The 23,248-nt window shown below is 37.2% G+C and overlaps 1 protein-coding gene across 1 annotated transcript in view; it reads right to left on the minus strand.

Moving 5' to 3' along the window:
* Positions 1-23,248, minus strand: part of ush2a (Usher syndrome 2A (autosomal recessive, mild)) — a 208,666-nt gene that overhangs the window by 95,570 nt on the left and 89,848 nt on the right. The window contains exons 33-38 of the mRNA XM_084096104.1: positions 23,008-23,167; positions 18,119-18,281; positions 17,099-17,246; positions 14,651-14,802; positions 13,525-13,672; positions 5,347-5,535 (exon numbers count right to left, since the gene is read on the minus strand). Coding sequence (XP_083952230.1) covers positions 5,347-5,535; positions 13,525-13,672; positions 14,651-14,802; positions 17,099-17,246; positions 18,119-18,281; positions 23,008-23,167 — 960 coding nt within the window. The remainder of the gene's footprint in view (positions 1-5,346; positions 5,536-13,524; positions 13,673-14,650; positions 14,803-17,098; positions 17,247-18,118; positions 18,282-23,007; positions 23,168-23,248) is intronic.

Here is a 23,248-nt window from a genome sequence, read left to right on the forward strand (position 1 = left end):
ATAGGCAGTCTTTAATCTGTGCATATCACAGATTGGAGAGAGAGAGAGAAAGAGACAGACAAAGAGAGTGGATAGAGAATTCCTCTGTTTTTAAAGAGAGAGAGTCAAGAGACGGGCGGAGAATGTGAATGGCACTTGTCTAATGGTGCGGTCAGCTCTCTGCGCCTCTGATTTACAAGGACTTCCTGGCCCCTTTCGAGCCTCCTCGCCTCGCTTCTAGCCCAACGCACCATCAACCCCGCGGATAATACTGCGGCTTCTATTTACTGCGAGAGTCATCCGTCCTCAACACAATCTTTGTGGCCAGGGCACTTACACACATATCCCCATACACACATATTCAAATAACATCTTTCACAATATTAATACTTTACATCAAGAATTAATACCATATTTTTCTATATTTGACGAAACCCTTGATTGAAAAAATGTCGGTCAAATGTAATTTAATTAATAATATAATATAATATAATATAATATAATATAATATAATATAATATAATATAATATAATATAATATAATATAATATAATATAATATAAAATACAAAAATGATACAAATAAATGTATAATAATAAATAATTTTTGACCAAAGTGTAACAGCATTTCAACATAGATCTCATGATTTGCAAATGTCTTATATTATCCACAAGTCATTGAGACTATATTACAAAATTGCCTGGAAGCACATTGAAAACATCTCAGCCATCACAAAAGAAAACAACTTGATTCTGGGTCTTGTCTCAGTGCTTAGGGAGGACTCCAGGCAAAAATCATCTATTCTGAGGAGCAATCCAGTCAGAATCAGCCTCAATAATACAGCACTCCAATGCTTCAAGTGAAGTCCTTTCCCTAAGTGAAGTCTCATTCTCAATCAACCCTCCTCTTGTCCAGCAACAAGAACTCAATAACTGTTGATTACTTAAGTCATTTTGGCCACACTGAAATAGAATCGCCTTGATAGAATACAAATTAGAATTGAATACGCCCGCAATGGCCAAAGCTAAAACAAACAAACAAACAAAGGGGTTATGAGGGTGAGACTAAATTCCTGGTTCCGTGGTCTCTGGTGTACAGAGAACGAACTAAATGAGATCAACTCATTGACATTAAAGCAAGAAAAAAAGATGTTAATACTTTGATTGATGAGCGATGGAACTGCCAGTTATGTCAATAAAGAGTATGGATATGCCAAGCTGTTGTGGGACTTTCAAAAGCTTGACGTACCCATGCGTCATTTAGGAGGACAGGGTGACAGCCTGATTGAATGGAGAAGGTAGAGACGATGCGGATGTCTGAACCAAACCCTAGGCTTGCATGCGAGAGCGGGGACGTGGCTTGTGCTCAGCGGGGGTCAGATCATCACTCAAATCAGTGGTCCAAAATTAGTTTTACTGCCAAGCTGCAATTTTCATAATGTCCATGTGCTAGTATTAGGCAAGAAAAAGCTCGACAGAGGGATGCTGCTGCTCTGAGAAGAGTGGATAGGGCTTTGCTAGATGGACTTGGGGATGAAAGCCATTTCACTCTTTTCCTCCATCTGCCTTTGCTGCTATGGCTTTTGGGCAGGAATAAACAGTGCAAAGCCCAGCCAACCAGTCATAAACATAATGATGATGATGAGCATATGGACAGGTCTGGACCATGTCCCTACAGATTGCCGCAGCTCAGAGATGCCAATACTACTTTACATAGTTTGGACCTGAAAACCAACACACACACACACACACACACATAGTCTAAAAGAGCACCGATGATGACTGAATTTATCAAGAGACCACCAACTGCACACAAATATTCGATGAAAGGAGACAAAAGTCATATTTTTTATGTTCTACCTCATAACATGATATATGTAAGAAGCATACTTCTGCATTAAAAAAGGCTTTCTGTAGATTCAGATATGGTATTATAGGGCTAGATGTTACAATACAAAAGGCCTATCTGCACTGTCAGGGTCCTTGCTGGCATGGCGTAGGACTAGTCTACGAAAAACAATGGCACAATAAGGATATCAACTTTAAATTGCGATTATCAAATCAAAGGCTGTGAATTAAAGAAGTATATAGTCCGTTGCGCTGCATTTTAGTTCATTGAGTCTTTGTTCTTTGTGTCTGAATGTCTCAGCAGTGGCAATATGGGACATTTTCATATGAAATGAAAGTGATCAATAAAATTTAGCACGGTAAATAAGTGTATAAATAAACAAAAAGCACAACAGTGGCAGATCAAAGCTGGAAATGTTGTTCCAACTGCCATGGTTACGTATCGTTACTCATTTCTACGTGGGCACAGAAAAAATTCTTGGAAAAAAAGGTTTCATACAGTGTATGCTTGCGTATGCCCTCGACTACTGTACCAAAAAATACAGGCGTTAACCTGTATGTTCTGCACACTGAGGAATAAACATTATGTTCAAAGCATTTGATTTCTTCCCTAAAGTTTGTATAGAGAGAAAAGAGAGAGACAGTGCTTCTCTTCTAACGAGAGTAAGACACCTATTGACAAAAGAGTTAATTCCTCACAGCCTTATTTCATCAAACAGTCGGCATGAAGCTTCCTTTGTTTCACCTCCCTCCTTCCTCAGGTATATCAAAAGTGTCACTAATCATTTTAAACTATGCACTTTTATGTTTCGTCTGTATCCTAAGCCTTCTACTCCGTCTGTTCTTTGATATAACAAGGACAGTTTGAGACAAGGCTTCAGTTCAGCTCAGACAAACCAAAAGATCTACTGAAAGAAGTGGAGGGAAAAGTGTGGTATTTAAAATTTATACTTATGTCTTTGTGTTGAACTTGAACAATTTCGCAGAACTTTAACTTGGGTGTGCTGACGTTTTTTTAACGGGGCCGTCTGAGAGCGATTGGTCTGTATTTAAAGGCTGGGCATTAACATGGAGTGGCGTTTACAGGTCAGCTTCATCATCTGGAGAACATGCAAGGCCATGTCCCATTCCACCGAATCAATCCTCAATCCATACGCACTCCTCTGGGAATGAGCGCTCCGTTCACCTCCGTGAGAGATGAGACAATGGCAGAGCTCTAGGGTTTCAAACGCTGATGTTTGTTCATGAAACGTGTCCGAGCAACTTCATTTTCTTTTCCCTACAGGAAAATGATTCTCCTTTCAGGTACAGACAGAATAATAATTGTCATAGAACGTTTAAGCAAAGCAGGTTATCAGGCCGAAAAGGCATTTCTCGCCAGTCTTTTTGATCAGGAAATGTGTGTGTTTCTGTGGATTCACGGGTCCTGGCTAGGGAATTTGCAGCTGTCTGGCCAAAACATAAGGGTCACATTACTTTTACATACGAGACAAACGAGATACAAGTTACTGTCCGACGATCTCTCAGCTAAAACAGGTATAGGAGCAGTGGAGTAGCAAGAGCTTTAACTGAAATTCAGGAAGCTTAATATAATATAATATAATATAATATAATATAATATAATATAATATAATATAATATAATATAATATAATATAATATAATATAATGTTCCGACAGCTACAGTGATGATCCGATGATCCCTTAGCTAAAACAGGCATGAGAGTGGTAGGGTAACGAGGGAAAGATCTGAAATAGAATTCAGGAAGCTATTAATTATTATAAAATTATTTATTTAATTATTTTTAACATTTACTTTATAGGGGAAAATCAGTCAATAGGATGAAAACTTTATCACTTTGCGCCTAATTATGACACGGGGTAAGAGTGTAAAGGAGTAAGAGGGAGAGAAACAAGAAAGTGATTCAAACATGAAATGTTTGCACTGAATATCCACTCTCATCCGAAGAAACACGTGTCCATTGACCCCCTCTTTTCCAACCATTCCTTCCCACTGAACACAATGGGGGTTGGGAAGGCAGAAATCACTAAATTGTCTTTTTTTATCTCCTCCATGGTAATTTACCTTTCCCTTAAACACATATAACCCAGTGCGTGTCACATGCCTCCCAACAGCCATTCTCTGTATAAATCAGCTTAATAAGTTCTCACATCATTAAGTAAAAGGAAGGATGGACCAAGGCCTATTTAACCAATGAGTTGTTACCTTTCATTTGCCTGAGAAGGTCGTAAAAAAGAACATTCTGGAGCCATAAGAGTCATAATTAAAATCAACAACAATTTAACAGTGGGAAAGTGTGGCTCCTTAGTGTGGCAATAAACTTATAGTGGCTACTCTTGTGTGCATACGCTCTTATCTGCCATTGCCATAGACAGGAAATGACATGTCTTTAGATCACCAGCAGCGGGCATTGTTCTCTGTCAGCCAGCAGATGTCCAATGTCTCCCTGCCGGCCCCGTACAAAGCCGCGTTACGGGGCCCAGTAGATTCAGCCTGATCAAACAGCTCGCTCTCTGCCTGTGTGGAGGCATGTGATTAAACATTAGTGCAAAGAGCCTGTAGCTCTGCGTCAAACATGAACCAGGGCTGAAGTTTACAGACTGTCTGTTAATGAAGAACATGACAATATTATGGAAACATAGTGTTTTTATGCTCTATGCCTTCAAAATTGCATATGCGAAAATACACATTTTACTGATGAAGATATGTTTTGGAAGGAAAAATTCAATATCAGCTGATTGCATCATTTTGGTTTGTGTACAAAATCCCAGCGAGTTACCGCATATTGATTTACAACTAACTGCACTAATCATTTTCTTGTCAGCTTTCTGGCAGATGTTGACGTTTCAGCCAGTGGAGTTTATGAGATTTCTGAGGATCATTTAGATTCCATAACTTCCAACCGACTCCTATTTCATGTTTCATATTTCATTATCTAATAATTTCATTTTTTTTCACCTATGAAAAAAAGAAAAGAGACAAGGTGCAACACTTGCCACACATATGGCACATACTGTATGCTACAGATATGCTGAGCCGTGATGCTCTTACAAGTGAGACAGTTTCGAGTCTGGCCTGCAACATGTCCTGATCCCACTCCCGCTTTCTCTTCCTAAGTATTTTTCGTCGTGTCAGTCTCTACTATTATTATTCAATAAAGCACCACAAATAAATAAAATAATTAAACAAAAATTATCAATTAAATTAAAATAATTAATCGTTAAATAAATAATTAAATAAATAAACAAACAAAATGTTCCTGATGAAATTTATACTTTGAATATTAGTAATACAAGTAACTTTGGATAAAAGTATCTTTCTTACATTTTGTGTTTGAAACCAGTGGTTTCTACAATAACAATTCTCTGTGGATAAGCAAAGTTCCAAACTTTAAATTAAGGGTACATATAATCAACGTGTGGCACGTGTCAATTCACCTAGTCTGTGTATAACAAATGTAAATGTTGTTCTATAACAGAAAGCTGTGTTTGGTACTGACCTCCTGGTGGGAGAGAGACGCTGGTGGGAGAGCTCTCTACACAGCCCTGACTGTTGCAGGCCTTCACCAGCACGGTGTAATTAGAATACGGCAGAAGTCCTCCTATGGAAACCCACTGGCCTTCTTTACCAGTGCTGAGCAGCTCTCTCGTCTCTGTCTCTGGTGTTTCGAAACTGCTGAAGTTCTGACCTGGAACACACAGAGACACAATTTAACATCCACAAAGCCCCATCAAAGGATCAGAGCCACGCTGACCTGTGGACAACTTCAGGAACTTGGATGATGATCACTTTGCCAATAAGCTCCTAAATACAGATCCAATTTTCTTGGATCATTGACAGCGAGGTGTCAACATGATACATGGGTATTTTGGTTCACAGATCAAACTTATGTTATAAATTAGAGGATTGTTAATATTTCTAAAAAAAAAAAAAAGACTGAGAGGATGCTGGACAATCTGCACTTTGTGAGTGTGTGTGTGTGTGAACCGCAGTGCCCTGCTGACACAGGGAAGCCCAGGCTTTGGCTGTCTGGGTCTTAATCCAGAAATGGGGATTGATTGCTCTGCCAGCTCAGACATTGATTCAACACACAGGAAGCCGGATCCACAGAGAAAAAAAAAAAATAGCGGCAAAAATAGAAATACAATTTTATAAATAATGGCAGAAAAAAACCTGTGAGTGAGCATATTGTCAATCTGGTAAAAGCCTTATAAAGAGCTGTATTAAAAATAGGAAACAAAGAAAATCCATTAAAAATAACCGAGATGCCCACATACTTAGCCGTAATAAGCATTATCGAAATAAAACGCAATGAAAGGATTCTAAAATTTCCCCAAGAGAAATGTGTTTGCCCTTTCAAATTCACAACCCAAATAAGACTACGAGTCACACACACACACACACACATCTTAAAGGTGAAGTGTGTAACTTTTCTTTAAAAATCTTTCGCTTATTCTACTTAATCTGCAGAGACAACTATGTAAGTCAAATGCTAGTTGATTTCCCTGTACCTAGTATAGATTTACCTGTACATACCTAGTATAAACACTGTCTCTCTGAAGCGAAACATTGCTTTGACAACAGCAACACTGACTGAACCAATGGCATGAGTTTGGGGTGGTGCTATCTACTTGTTTGGCGAATAGCAAATGGGGTGTGTGGGTAAACTGTTTAAAAAGAGTCATTGTTTTTGCATTTATGTTTGGTGACATCATTGGCCAATTACACATTTCACATGGGGAATGAAGGAAATTAAATGGAAATCCACCCAGTCTACTTTCTAAATGCATGTTTTTAGGGTTAGGGTTTAAATAAAAATATCATAACTTAAGATTCAGATCTGCCTACATCCAATCAACAACCGATGAACAGAATCAAGCCCCTGTCTCACTTCTTTTTTTTTTTTCAATAACCCGTTTAACTTGTACGTCACAATTCGGAAGAAAATAGGTTGCTCCCGCCATTACATCACAACTTTAACAATAGTACATGCTAAAAAAGGCACCACAATTTCAACCTACCATTACAGAATTACCATTACAGAAATTTAAACACATCTCTTCAACACTCCCACCCATTGGCTGTAATGTGTTCAGTCAGACCAATGCATGTGTGCACATTAACCAAGAGGTCAAGAGCCAAGCCTCCAAGTCCCCAGCCACCACCACTTACTGTAATGCAATCGACCGCAGGATATACGGCCCTGCTTGCAAATTAAAAGGGAATTAATTCCCCCAAGTTCTCACCTCTCCTCTGGACCAGATAGACTTCTACCTTCACGGGAAGAGGAAGAAGTGAGGCGTGTGTGTAAGTCCATAACCTCCACCCTTTCCCCATCTAAAGGCTTCTAAATGCAGCATCATAAAGAAATCAATAGGCATGAAGTACCCCAATGACTGGAAGCCACTGGAAGCTTCTGTCTTTAGCTGACATTTTAAATTACTGTGCAAATGAAAGAAGAAAAAAAACACACCCAGAACTTGTAAAAATTACTTGTTTAAGCAAAAATAAACAAGCAAAATGAATTTATCTGAGCTCTATGCCCTCAAAGAATCATTCTCTGTCATCTACAACTAGCTCAGCCTTTATTTAGTCAAATCTTATAATTGCTTCCAATTTACCTATTCTGCTTTTGGCGGTTTAGAAAACGAATTGCCGCAACAGCATCAGTCTCATTTTTTAAGAGTTTTTTTCCCCCTTTCTCAACTGGGAGTAAGAAATATGCAGCCAACACACACTTTATTTCCACGAACAGATAAATGGTAGGGTTTGGAGACTAAAGAATATATAACGGTTAAAAAGTCACTTTTTCCCTGAAGCTCTACATAAATCACAGGAGTAGTCAATATTTAATAATGCTAGCCTCGGTCCACAGTCCCTTGATCACCCCTGTCATGTGTAATAGCCCCCACTCCGATTTTTTTGACATAAAAGCTTGGCTTTACTGCAATACTAACATGTAGAGGGGTCATTACTGATCGACATTTCCCTTAATCTGTGATAGCCAGCCACCCGCCGATAAATTCTCCAGCAATCCACTGGGAGAAATCGCTTAAACTCTTTCTCTCCTGGCACAAAAGACAGAGAGAGAGAGACGCCTGTGGATCTGACCCTGCTAGCTTGGTGTGAACAATCCCTCCCTCTCGAATTGCACACTCCACAATAATACAAAAATAAACAGTGCTGAACCCTCTGGAGCCAATGATATAATCAAAGAAGCCAAGAAAAAGCATACAAATACTACTTCACACTCAGCGTAAGCTATCATCTCCATCAGAGGTAGCATTGTAAAAACAGCAACAACAAATGCGCACGAATTGCGTGGCACAGCAAAGGGAAAACAGGAGTTTGGTTGGAAGAGTCCACTGGCGGTGATCTCACTCTCTCAAATCAATCCCCCTGCACATCATAATCTTGCTCTCTCTGCTCAGAAGAATACTTCAAAGCTCTTGCTCTATGAGAGGGGGGACGTGGCTGCCTTTGTGAGAGGTCACTTCCATCTGCTTGTACTAGGAGATTACAATCTTGAGTCCGTAAGCTGCTCGTCCTGCTTGTCAGATTGCTACTTTTAAGTCTGGTCTGCGTTTGCTGGGCAGCACACTACCTCAGATTGGCCTGCAAGCTGAGGATCCATAGCAAACTGCTGGTATATTAAGTTTCAGAGTCAGCAGTATACTACTCAATGACACAACGGAAGAAAACAACGGCTGAATGGCAATGGTAACTTATTTATATGAGCAACAGAAGTGCATTGACTTTTATTAATCTATTCATTTAGCAGACCCTTTTATCCAAAGCGACTTACAAATGAGGATTACAAAAGCGATTCATCATAAAGAGGCAAAAAACAGACATAGTTTAGAATAGTTCAAGCTAGAAGAGGGAGAGATAAGGAATACTGAAATTATTTTTTATATTTTTTTAAGCAGGATGCAGTTAAGTGCTGACAGAAGAGATGAGTTTTCAGCTGTTTCTTGAATATTGTCAGGGATTCGGCATTCCGGATAGGGTTGGGAAGATCATTCCACCAGCAAGGAACAGTGAACGAAAACGTTCTGGAAAGTGATTCTGTGCCTCTCCGAGAAGGTACTTCTCGGACCTCAGGCTTCTGAAGGGGATGTAGACTTGTGAGGGAGGGCGCAGAGCCCGTGGCTGTTCTATGTGCAAGCATCAATGTCTTGAACTTGATGCAAGCCGTAAGTGGTAGCCAGTGCAAAGTAAACAAAGTAAGGCCTGTCCATCAAAGGGGAAATCTGATACATTACTTAAGTATAATATACAGTTTCCCCAAATAGTAACATGTTTGACCAGGGTCTGTATGAAGAGAAGAATTTCTGCTGAGAAATTTTACAGAAATAATTTTGATAAAAATTGCAGCTGTAAACGTAAAAAACACCTTTCTGTTAAAACAGCCAATCATCTCTGAAATGACTGAAAAATTCAGGTTTAAGCTTGATTAGACTGTAAGAAGCAAACTTTATGTAACCATTGATGTCTGATTGTCCTTATGATTTGAAATATGTTATCAAAATGGATAAGGCAAATAAAAAAATTGAACATGTATGCCTATTTTCTACCTAGAAAACTGCTGTTACCGAGATATCCACCATATGAAGTGTCTTGCCTTCATGTTGGAACTATTAATTTCCCAACACAAAGACTGAAAAACACCAAAATCATACCTGAACATCCGAAGCACAAGTCTTGATCTTTTCTAATCGTAGAAATAAATAAATTTAATTAAATAGAAAATAATAATACTACTACTACTAAAATATTTTGCACACTACCTCAGATTAACTGCAAATTGAGAGTATCCACAGCAAACTGCTGATATTTTAAGTTACATATTCAGCAGTATACAAGTCAATTGCACACAGAAAAAAAACAACAACAGCTGAATGGCAAATCTCTGACAAATTTGATTCTTATTTATCCATTCAAGCAGCAGAAGTATATACACGGTAAGGCCTGAGTCCATCAAAGTGGCCGGCTGATTGCTTTGTAAGCGATCTCCCACAAATATTAACAATCAGGTGAGCTCAGCTTAATTAGACGCTGACGGAGTAATATGGCAGTCTGTAAATCAACCTCTGTTTCTCTTTTGTTTTTTGTTATTACAAACAAGCACATTAAGGGTTATAATTTGCTGATCGTGGATGATTATGTTGTGTAAAAATGTCAATGTATTCATTTAGGTAGACTAGTGAAACACACATACTGTAATATGCACACGCAGGCCTGTTGGCAGGATTAAATGTGTAGAATCTGTAAGCTGTACAGATGAACTCTTGATTAATGGAGAGAGACAATCTATTCTATTGGCCTGGCAGACAAAAAGAAGTGCTGACACATAGAGGTGCAGGTCACTCTTTTCATCTGAGACTGGCTGGACTTTGACCAGGACTACACAGAGTTTTGGATGCCTACCAGAAGGATATGTGAAATAAAGAATGGGGGACACAGGGTTCAAAATTACACCCAATTCATTCACATACTGACAGTATATGAATGCAAATTGAATCTTGAAAATAGATAAAAATCAGCCCTATGGAGCAATAAAATGGAAATGGTTTGGTTGCTCTTTTAAATATAAACTACCAATCAAAAGTTTAGATCGATTTTATAATGTTGTTAAAAGAAGTCTCTTATGCTCCCCAAGGCAGCATTTACTTAATCAAAAATGTTTATATATATATATATATATATATCAGGGTTTCCGTTGTCCGGTAATTACCAGACATTGGCCGAAAAAAAAAAGAAATGTCCGACAAAATTAAATCTCTCCGGTCAAATTGTCCGATTAAAATTGCCTAATAATCCCGCCCCCCTAACACAATCTGAATTTGAGAATAAGCCTAAAATGTATAAAGCAAAAATACACCGACCTTTGGCTATGTTATAAAGGAACAGGCTCTACCGTTTGAAAGTTATTAAACATTATTACATGGCTTGGTTGAATTCCAATGTGTAATGCGGTCTGTTATTTCTTGATATCAGACCGCTGCGAAACACTAGCGGCGCCAGGATTTTGATTGTAGGTGGGCCTCCAGAAAACTGGATGGGCCAGTTAAAATAAGCAAAAAAAAAAAAAAAAAAACGGGTTCCCCTTCATCTCCGTTTCAGCGCTTTTCTGGGCACTGAGGACAGCGACTCAGTAGCTACCTGAATTTAATGCGTAATTAGCATAGGTAAAAAAAAAAAAAAAAACTTAAACAGGATTTTTTTTTTTGCTTTTTTAATACAATTACAATTTCATTTAATGTATTGTTTAATAAAAGTATAGGCCTATTATTTTTAGTTTATTAACAGCAACAACAGCTGTATAGATGAAGTTGATGATCGCCATCTCCTAGTGAACGCGCCTAGAGAGAAATGCACATCATGGATTACATAATCAGATAGTAGCCTATTTATTTTCGTTTTAAATTGTTAAAAAGACATTTCAAGCTTTCTTAAGATATATTTCATGTCTGTGAGGCATATGCTGAGTTTCGTTAAGTTAGGATGAGATGCGCTCCAGTTCACGAGCAATGCAAGTGACCGCACGGGCGCCTGCATGATTAGGCCTATCGTCTGCTATATTTGTTATATATATATATATCTGCTTCTTATTTATTAAATCCAGGCAATTGGTTGATAAAAAAAAATAATTAAAATTAAGATACAATTTATACAAAACGACGTGTATAAATTCGTGCGGTTCACTTTTCATAATCAACATAAATTAAAAAAATAACAATATAATATTTGAACAAATATTAAAATAAGTGAGCTTATGTAATGGCTACAACACGTATAGTAGACCTAGACTCTCTATTTGTACAAATTGCTGCATATTAATTTTTTTCTGAATTTTGCACACATAAGTTGAAAGGCATTTGTTTGTGCATGCATAGCAAAACATATCTGCAACATTTATCAAGTTCACTGATAATTATGCGCGCATTTATTAATTATTATCTTAATGAATAATGAAACAAGGACGAAGCATGTAAACTGCGTTGTTTGTTTAGAATGGAATGGATCGCAAATAGATCCGAATGAAGAAACGTACAAAACCATAGTAGAAAATGTTTTTTTCCGTCTATTTGAAAGTTAGGCTAATAAACATGTTGCATTCGGCCTGATTATGTCATTTTTTAAGTTACATAGCCTGCCTCCAGTTTCCTCAACTTGACTAATTAATAGGCGATATTTGACCGGCATATCATCAAAATGTCCGGAAAAGGAAACCTCTGGAAACCATTTTTTTCTAGCGGAAACTCTGATATATATATATATATATATATATATATATATATATATATATTTATATATTAGGGCTGTGAAATGATTAATCGTGATTAATCGCATCCAAAATAAAAGTTTGTGTTCACATAATATATGAGTGTGTACTGTGCATAATTATTTTGTATATATAAATACACACACATGCATGTATATATTTAAGAAATATTTGCTTAAATATACTGTATATATAATTTGTATTATATATAAATGTAAATATTTTATGTATAAATAAAAAAAAACTTAAATATATACATGCATGTGTGTGTATTTATATATACAAAATAATTATGCACAGTACACACACATATATTATGTGAACACAAACTTTTATTTTGGATGCGATTAATCGTTTCACAGCCCTAATATATATATATATATATATATATATATACACACACATTCTAAAAGGTAATTTACTCCTGTCATGACAAATCAGAATTTTCAGCAGCCACTGCTCCAGTCTTCAGTGTCACATGATCTTTCAGAAATCATTCTAATATGCTGATTGGTGCTCAAGAAGGATTCTTTGATGAAAAAAAAGTAAAACAAAAAGCAATTATTTGAAATAGATCTCTTTTCTTTTTTTTACATTAGAAATGTCTTTACGGTCACTCAATTAAATGCATCCTTGCAAAATAAAAATTTTCATTTATTTAAAAAAAATAAAAAAAATATCTTACTAAACCCAAACATTTAAACGGTAATGTATATCATATGGCCTTTTGCCACTTTAATGAAAAGATTTGGAAATGTTGCAAGCTGGATTCGAACTTGTCACTTATGCACTAACCACTAGGCAACAGCCCCAATAAAGCTATATATGCAGTGGCATAGACAGTAAGAATGCATGTTTAGTGTGTACAGTACAATGTGAACCTAGCTGCTTCATGATCTTGACAGATTTACATAGAGAACGTGTGTTTGCACCTCACCCTCTCATTACAACAAGCGTTTATCCTCTAACCAGCATAAGGAAAGCTAAGGTGGAGATCAGGTTGGTGAGCAGTGGGAGATTCCTTTTGAACGTGCCATTACGCTTTTTTAACAAACCTGTCCGCTCTCATCTCGTGAAAAACGGGAGGAGAAGAGCGCATGATGAGTGCGGGTGTCCTCCCAAAGCCTCTTCCGGCATGCGATAGCACCCGGCAGTCAGCCTGAGCAAAATGGAGGCCGACAACAATTCATTTAAGCCCATTACTGCGTAGGCAGGCTGTGCTAAGGTTCGCTGAACTTTCAACATTTTTGTTTGTAAACAAACAAAGGGAAAACAGTAGAAGTCAATATAAGGAGCAGAGGCAGCACGCAGGGAGGCAGTGTTGCGTTTACTCTGAGGGACTGAAGGAGGGAGTGAAGCTGTGAGGGGGAGCAGTTAAGTTTGATTTACCTGGCCCAGTGAAGAGGACTGTGTAGGTCAGGTTGCCTTTGGGCTTAGCTGGGGCATCCCACTTGGCTCGCACTGAATGTGGCGTCTCGCTGAGCACATGCAGGGTCACCTGACCAACGGGAGGCATCTCTAAAGTCCTGCTTTCCACCTGGCAACAGAAAGAGAGAAAGTGACTGCATAAAACTAGGGCTAAGCATTTAGTTTTACTTAAACTGACTTAAAAATAACTTGTCTACATTCAATAAAAAGTCATAATTAGCTTTTCTACTGACATTACAATAGCAAGATATGCTAAACAAAACATAAAAAAAAAATTATTCAGCAGGGATACATGAAATTGATCAAAAGTGACAGCAGACTTTCACAAATAAAATAAATAAATATATATATATATAAAATAATTAAATAAAAATAAATATATTAAGGTTGATCACAAAATGGAATAAGTTACATAGTAAATATTAAAATAGAAAAGTTGTTTTAAATTTGAATAGTATTTTACAATATTACTGTCTTTTTTTTTTATTGATCAAATAAATCGAATATATTATATATAAATACATTTTTGATCAAATAAATGTGTGAGCAAAAAAAGACTTCTTTCAAAAACATTTAAATAATCATACCGACCCCACACTTTAAAACTGTAGTGTAGGTTGAAGCGGCAATTCACATTGCCAGAACTAAAAAATTTTTTTATTAAATTTGCTTTAAATCCATATGTTAAGCATGTAACATTTATGTGGTATTATTTTAATTTTAAAAACAGGGGGAAAAAAAATATAAATAAAAATTCACAGCCGGCATTTTCTCCACCATCTGTCCACTAAATGATCGGATACATCTTAGCCTGAAACCACAGCCACTCAACCTCTCGCTGCTTGTTCCAACTTTTGCTGTGTCCGCAGAACTGGCCATTTGACTAAATATTGCACACATATTGGAAAAATGCCCAAATATAGCCCATCAAAGCAGTAACCAGCCCAGAGTGGCATTTATACCAAATGTCAAGCGTGAGCAGAAGGTGCTTTATTGAACAGAGTGAATCGATCACCTTTATGATGTTGAGCTGCCATCTGACACGCAGAGGAGGAATTAACATAATGTAAATGTGGTGGACTCTCACCAGGGGCCCCAGAGCACAGCCCTGAGCCGTGCAGGCCTGCACACGGAAGCTGTGGAGGCTCCATGGGGACAGATCACCGACCTCAAAGCCCATCAGGGACGAATTCTGCACCAGCATGCCATCCATCCAAAGACCATAGCTGCTAATCACACCTTTGTGGAGGAAATTAATACACATTTAGCATATGTGCGATAGCATACATGGGAATACAGGCTGTGCTCGACATGTAAACCTCTCATATAATTTCAAAAATGCGATAGATGTCCTAACAGTGCAAAAAATAACAACTACAGTCAATAATTCAAACACATATGTGACCCTGGATCACAAAACCAGTCACAAGTAGCACAGGTATATTTGTGGCAATAGCCAACAATACATTGTATAGGTCAAAATTATCGATTTTTCTTTTATGCCAAAAATCATTAGGATATTAAGTAAACATCATGTTCCATGAAGATATTTTGTACATTTCCTACCGTAAATATATCAAATATTTATTTCTGTGAGTGAATGCAGCACAATCGCCAACATAAATGGACAACTTTAAAGGCGTTTTTCTCAATGTTTTGTTTTTTTTGCACCCTCAGATTCCAGATTTTCAAATAGTTGTATCTCGGCCAAATATTGTCCTATCCTAACAAACCATACAAACCAGCTTATTTATCAGCTTTCAGATGGTGTATAACTCTCAATTTCAAGAAATTGACCCATGTGACTGGTTTTGTGGTCCAGGGTCACATTTATTGTCTTTAAAGAAATGATCTAAACATCAGCCAAAATAAAATAAAATAATTTCATTAATGGCTGAAAATCAAGAAGAACTTGCGGCATTCACTGTACTTCTGCAATGAGGGCTAAAATTGCCCCTCCATCACGAAGCTTTATTCCAGGACACGTTTAATACCCAAACATTGTTTGCTCCACTGATTTCCTCACATGCCCTGGTGTAAACTGGCCATTTTGTTTAAAGCCCTCTGTTAAAGCCGGCCATTAGGGAAAGAGTGCTGTAAAACATGTAAACACAGCCGTATACTGCTCCTGCTCTCTTTATAGCTGCTCACAGAACACACCCCTCAAGATGGACCGGTCAGTTAAAAGGAGGACAATTCAGCTTGGCTCAATGCACAAAGAAATAGATATAAACAAACACACTGGGCTTTAACTAACTCTAAAAATGCACAAATATTAAATAAATCAAATTTGCAATAGTTGTATAATGATACAATAAGTAGGTCTTGAGATGGATAATACATTAAATAATAAAATCTAATAAGCTATGTATTTTCTGTAATCATTGTAAAAAGAGATTTCATCCATACTTTTCAGATTGTGTATTTAATTCAGCGCAGATTCATTGTTTTGAATCGTGCAAATAATATCATTAAACTATATTTTTATTGTATTTTTTTATTTAAATGTTTTAATATTTTTTGTATTTAATGCTTATTAACATTTAGACAAGACTAAGTTATTTTTTTCAGTATTTAAAAATGAAAGACTTTGAACACTCCTGTAAAATTTATAATTTAACAGCAATATAATTTATAGTGTTCAATCAATTGTGCCCTGCTTAATCGTATCTTATTGAACGCTGTAATAACAAATACATTTATTTATTTGGACAACTTATTGGACCAAAATTACAGTTTATATCTGCACATGATTAAGAGGTGGAATTAATCATTTTCAAAACACAATAGCTGAAAACTATTTTCATATCGGATCATGTCGGAATATGTCAGAACATATTAAGGCCGTTTTAACTGCCTTAACCCCACCCCTCACTTCAAAAATAATATTGTAATGAATTAATCAATAGATTAATTAAATAATATATTAATAATAAATAATATCGTCTTTCAAAATCAAAACAATACAAAATATATATTGTTTACTAAATGACTCCTACATGTGGACTTATTTAATAAATAAAAATCCTTCAATATTTTTTGTACCATCTAAACTAATGCTTTTCTTTATATAGAGCAAAAATGATTTAGTCAGATAATAAATACAATAGATTTTCACACACATGGTAATCAATGTTCCCTAAAATGCATAAAGAAATTAATTCTAGAAGCACTTTTCCTAATCTGCATCTGCTCTCAAACCCAAGGGCCGTAGCGTTGTCCCCCATCCGGTGCTCAGGCTGAGTGAATGAACCTGCTGCTGCGCCCCTGAAAGCCACTGCTAAAGCTGCAGTTCACAGCATCAGTCAAAAGGGAGCACTTTTCATCCACTTAAAACGCAGCACCCTCCTTTCCTCTGTCTCGCTCTCTCTCGCTCTACCACACTCTCCCAGTCGCACCGCCACACAAAGTGCTCCTCTTTTCCTGTCCCCTTCTCTATGTGCTAACCCATCATTAAACATGAAGCACCCTTAACTAAACGGCCATTTGGAATATGAATTCACCTTTGCCAGGCACTAGTTTTAACCCCACTCACCGTTGGGCTTGAGAGGGGGGGTCCAGGACACATTGAGGGAATGTGGGGAGAGTGACAGAATGTTGGGGGCAGGTACTTCCTCCGGTGAACTCTCTTCAGTGTGGGCCTCGCTGGGGTCACTGAGGGTGCATCCACCTCCCGTGCACGCCTGCAGGTCAAAAGGTCATAAACAAACATGCCTAAAAAATAATGCACAAAAACTGCAATTTTTAACAAAAACATTTGGCTACTTACATAATGAAGTAGATTGTAGTACACTTAGCTCAATTTAGCACATTTTATCAAGGGAATTTTGAGATATTCCCTTAAATTCAAAAAAATTTTGAAAAAAGTCCACCTAGGCTTAATTAGTAAATACTACATAAATACATAATCAAAATGTATTTTAATATTGTCTGATAATTTAAATGATTATTACATTTATTTCAATAAAAAAGGTTAAACAAAATTAAAATGAAAAACTCTGATCGGTATATGTTGTCATCCAAATCAGTGTAAATAATATTTTAAAAAACAGGCAGTAAGAAAATTGTAATTCTGTATGGTGACGTTAACACACTTTACCATGTTCAAATTTAGAATTCCAAAAACAAAAATCAGCACAGAAAATCTATTAAAAAAAATAATAAAAAAAATAGCAGTTTCATCTGGATTTGTAAACTGGTGTATAAATAAAAACAATTACTTAAAATTAATTTTTATATTTTGTTAAAATTTAAATGATTACAAGTTTCTTGAAATAAAAAATAAAAAAATAAAATAAAATAAAAATAAAAATCTTAGACAGGTACGATATGTTGTTAGATCCGAATCAGTGAGTAATGAAGGTTTCAAGTTTCAATTAGCACAATATTCAATATGACTTTTAAAAAAAGCCACATTAGCTTACATTCTAATAAATTTAAAGGGCAAAATGAAATGAAAGTCACAATGACATGATATTCAGCATGTTGAGCCATTTTTTTGTCGTGTGTGTGTGTGTGTGTGTGTGTGTGGTGAAACAGGTGAGCAGGAACGCACTGCTATCTGAAACAGGTAGGTGGATCCCGGGATGAGGTTCCGCACTGTGTAATCCTCAAAAAGCTCAGAGCTGTTATAGATGACGGCCAGCTCCTCTCCTAAGGCAGACTGGTACAGCGTGTAGAACTCCAGCAGGCCGTTCACCTCCATTGGAGCAGCCCACCTAAAGAACACCAGAGACAAAACACAGTCTGATATCCTGTCACATGACCCCTGTACTTCCCCTTGTGAGAGCTGTCTGGACGCCCAGCAGCAGCAGCAGCGGCAGGTAAACCAGTGGACCACCCAGAACCTGGACAGAGTCTAATAAGCATGATCATGATAACTCTGTCCGAGGATGTGCGGACAAAAATAGGAAAGCCTGGTGGGTGAGCGTTTCACTCTGTAGCTTGACTTTCTCATTGCTAAATTTAGAACAGAGGACACTGCTATCTACTGAGGGATCTGAAAGACAGAATCGCACAGGACGTCTGAGAAGAGAAATGAAAAACTCAAAGAGGAAGAGAGTGGCCATTTCATTTCTTCACCTTTGTGTGTATTTTCTTGTTCATTAAACACTTTTAGGCAATTTTATAGTTTTTGACTTTTAATGCATAGGTTTCATATGCATTTTCCGGGTTGGTGATTTTTAAAGTACGTTTTTAAACATTCTATCTGGTACAGGGTTTATTAATCAGCATTACTAGCCCTGTGCTCAAGGTTGTGAAGATATTCTACAGTTCATTGTTTATTTCTACATAAATCTTAAAACTTTTTAATTAACAGTGGTTTACCAAACAAAATTCAAGGGTTGGCAGTATAAGACAGTTGTCTACTGACACACTTAATTAAAAAATAAAGTAATTAAAAAAAGAGACCAATTTTTCCTTGAATTCATTTCTGGAAAAGTTGATTATGATTATGATTTTTTGATGGAATAGTTCATAGTTAGTTAAAGGGAGTTTAAGGGAGGAAAAAATTATGTCAATATGGGTGATGCACTGTAAATTTCAAATCTTATTATATACCACAATCAATTAAAACGTAAACAATAAAGAGACTATGTTAGATTTTATATATTTCATATTAATCCATATATCAAATAGAAGTTAGATAAACAAGGTAAGAACATACCAATGAAAAGTAAAAGACAAAACAAAACATTGAAGTTACTTTCACTCTTTTTTCATTAATTATTCATTGTTAACGACACAAATAGCACCCTTTTTGTAAAATGACTGGCATATTTGTCTGAATCCTCAAATGAAGAGTTCAACAACTAGAGGAGACAATGTCCCTTTTGAAGGTAATGGTGTCAAGACTGAGACATGATCTTAAATCATCTATGTTGTTTAAAGAGGGAAATAGGACAGTAACCTCCTGTGTGATGAGAGGAATCATCAAGCGTCTAAGTACAATGAGTTTGACCTGATGTTTCTCACCTCTTTGTTTCCTTAATTTAGTACAAAGCTCATAAGGGCCTCCTGGTCTACATGGAGCAAACACACCCGCAGGTGACTTTATTCATTATTGTGATTAATTTATTTTAGGCATAAATTAAATTGCATTTTAAATGGCAAACGACAACGGCCATTAAGACATTTTCATAGTATAATTGATAAGCGGTTGGTTATATTATTAATAATACAACAGTTTAATCAATTGTAATACTTGAGAAAAAAAAAAAAAAAATTCAGTATCATCCAAAATAACATAATAAACCAATAAAGCTAAAGTGGTGTCAGTGTAAAAAAAAATATTTTTAATTCTGAAAAAGATATTTATTATAAAAATATTAAAAACATAATAATAATAATATTTACCTGACACTTCTGTACATTGTTGCCTTTTATTTATTTACATTATTTTAACCTTGTATGCATGTACTATAAATTTTTTGCCATCCAGTTATTAAGGCAATACAATTAAGTTAAAAAATACTGCACTATAACTTGCATCATTTTGGTTCTGTCAGAACAACATAAACATTAGCAAATTTTAACCGTTTTTATTCACTGTAAAGGTGGTGAGGACTTAATGTCGTATTGAGAGGATTTTTTCTCTCTCTCTCTCTCTCTTATTCTCATTTATTCAAGGTGCCGTATACTTTCACGCAGCGTGTTTCTGCTGATATTCGGTTTGTGCATATCCTGCAGTCCGGGGTCTCGCAACCTTTCTCACAGGCAAATCGCAACACAACAAAAGAGTATTGAACACATATGATCCTTCACCCTCTCCTATTACGATTCTGCTAACAAGGCAATACCTTTCAAAGGCACTGTATCCACAATTAGACCCTGAGAGAAAAAAAGAGAGGGAGAGAGATATCATCTGTAATGTCAAATTACAATGCTGCCTTTCTCTCCCCCCGAACCTCTCTCCTTCTCTCTCCCTCTCTCTCTCTCTCTCTCTCATTCTCCCTCTATCATCATTGCAGCTTCCCGTCCCATTCAAATTGAAATATCCAATGGAAATAAAGCAATAACCATTTCCCCCTCTTGGCGGATGAAGACAATAAATAAGGTGAGTTTCCCTCTGAGGCGCTGCCATCAGGATAGAGCAGATACATAATGAAGTTATGAAAATCGGTGATGAGACAAATTGGGTCATATACATCTTTTTAATAAATGGCTTACAGAGATCACAAGCTCTCCACTGCCATTAATACAGAGGTAGCAGGAGAATAAAAAGCAAGGGCTTGTATTTTTTTTTCCTTCCTCAATGCCTGAAATGAGCATAATCGAATGAAGGCTGTTGAGGTAGGCTGCTACACTGCCGAAGATAAGAAAGAGGGAATGCTGTGGCCAAGGGGTCAAGGTTTTGATAGTTAACTTGGTCCCCATCAACCCCTGCTGGTTGATGCTGCAACTACACCATGCAAATATCTTCCTACATTGAAAACCACTTTAAAGCAAAACAAAAATGTTTTTTATGTTTTTGAAAGTCGTCTGTTATGCTCACCAAGGCTGCATTTATTTAGTCAAAATACAGTAAAATAGTCATTTGTATTTTTCTCTATTTTAATATATTGTCACATGATCCCTCAGCAATCATTCTATTATGCTGATTTAGTGCACAGGAAACATTACTTATTATCATCAATGTTTAATATTGCTTAATATTTTTGTGAAACTTTTTTCAGGATTCTTTAATGAGTAGAACGTTTAAAAGAACAGCATTGATATTAAATAGATTTTTTTTTTAAAAATAATTTGATTATTACATTTTATAACATTAAATGTCTTTACCATCACTTATGTCAATTCAGTGCATCCTTGCTGAATAAAAGTATTAATTTATTTTAATAATTTCTTTTGAAGGCCCACATTCTTTATAAAAGCATGGCATCACAGCTCAAGATAATTGCTAGTGAAGGGTTAGGGACTATCCACATGTCAATCACAATTGTCATGGCAACGTTTACCTGTGCCTCCAGATTAATTAGTAATTTTTAGTGCTCAGTAGATTGGACAAAACATCCTGAGCACCGTTAAGCAAAGATGGCAGATTTCAAATCACGTGCTTCTGGTGAGCCGACCGAACAAATTCCATTGAGATGAATGTGAATGCTAACAGAAAGCTCTCTCTCCAGGTATTACAGGCCTCCTCGGGCAGCCCGGTGGAGGTGGGGTGGTTTGAGTAATTTAATCGGCACTTTCTGATGGCAGTGAACTGGTGGTGGGTTTTACCACGGTGTACTGTAGGTGACAGCTCAAATATATATTCTCCTCGTGGCCTTCTCCTTCTCGCTCTCTCCCCACCTGTGATCATTCAGTAAAGTGATGACATTTTCTTTCTGATGGGAAATGCGTCGGAGCGCTTCTGTCATCTCTCTTGGCCTAAAATAAAGTGTACATAAGTTCAGTTTCCCCATTGCCCCTTAACTCCCTTATAGTTCTCTCCTTCTATTCTCTCCTTGTCCCCTCACGTTGTTGTGTGGCATGGTGCCCTCTCCGGATAGTTCTTAAGTGATGGAGATGGGGCAGCTGAAGATGAACCTCTAAAGGCTTTCACATAGATTGCTATAGGCCTGGGGTGCAGGTTGCTGGGAAGAATCTTCAGTAGACTCCCTCCTCTCTCTCTCTCTCTCTCTCTAAGTCAAGCGGCGGGGGTCAAAAGCTGGAGAAATTTCTGCATGCTAAACAGGCCGGAAGAAGGTCGGACTGTGCGTTTTCATACAGTCCAATGAGATGGTCCAGTGTGGGTGCAGGAGTTGAGCATTAGCTCCTAAATCAAGGCCTGCTCCATTGCTCCGTTCCCCTGGTCGCTCAACTGCAGCCAGAGGACACGCAAAGACAATAAGGACAAACAGCCAATGGCATGACTGGCGGAAGGGGCGTACTTTATGATTATATGGAAAACACTCAGTTGATTAATGCACCCATGCGGTGGATAGGGACAGCTTCTCAAATTTGACATACGGGTTGGTCAGATAAATCGCTCTAGTGTGAGATTTTTGTGGTGGCCACTTTTTTATTTTTTAAACAGGGTTATATTGCATCTTCAGAGGGTTACGGTTTGACATGCGGAGCTTAGTTTTAGTATAATGGTGAGGAATAACGAGACCTGAGATGTGTTTCGTCCTCTTACAGAGAGCAAATGTCCGTCACCTCATTAGCGTATCTCTCTGATAAAACATTGTCATCTAAAAGGTGAGAACAACCACCTTCACTCCTGTCCATGCCTCGTTAGTGTGCATGTGTGCGTGCCGTCCAAGGACAGGACCTAGTGAGGGTGGAATGTTTTTTTGTTTTGTTTTTTAAACTGCATACATTTTTTTTTAAAAACTCATAGTCTTGGAAAACAATCCATGCATAATAACATTTATAATTGAATTTATGATCATAATATTAAAAGTATTATCCTAAAGGCAAAAAATTTCACTCAAAAGATTATTTTTTAATACTCACTGTGTGTGGATACTGCGGGCATCCAGTACGGTCAGGATGGGTGGCTCTACATGTGTGGGGGGCAACTGACCTGTGAACAAGGTAACCTGGGAACTGTTGGTGCATCCTGCCTCAGTACAGGCACTCAACAGCAATTTATGAGGAGTGAACACACCAACATCTGGATAGAGAGAGAGAGAGGGATAGAGAAAGAGAGAGAGAGAGAGAGAAACCCATGATTATCACTTTAGAAAACACTATG

This window comes from Abramis brama (genome assembly GCF_963993115.1).
Source record: "Abramis brama genome assembly, chromosome: 21".
Lineage (NCBI taxonomy): Eukaryota > Metazoa > Chordata > Actinopteri > Cypriniformes > Leuciscidae > Abramis > Abramis brama.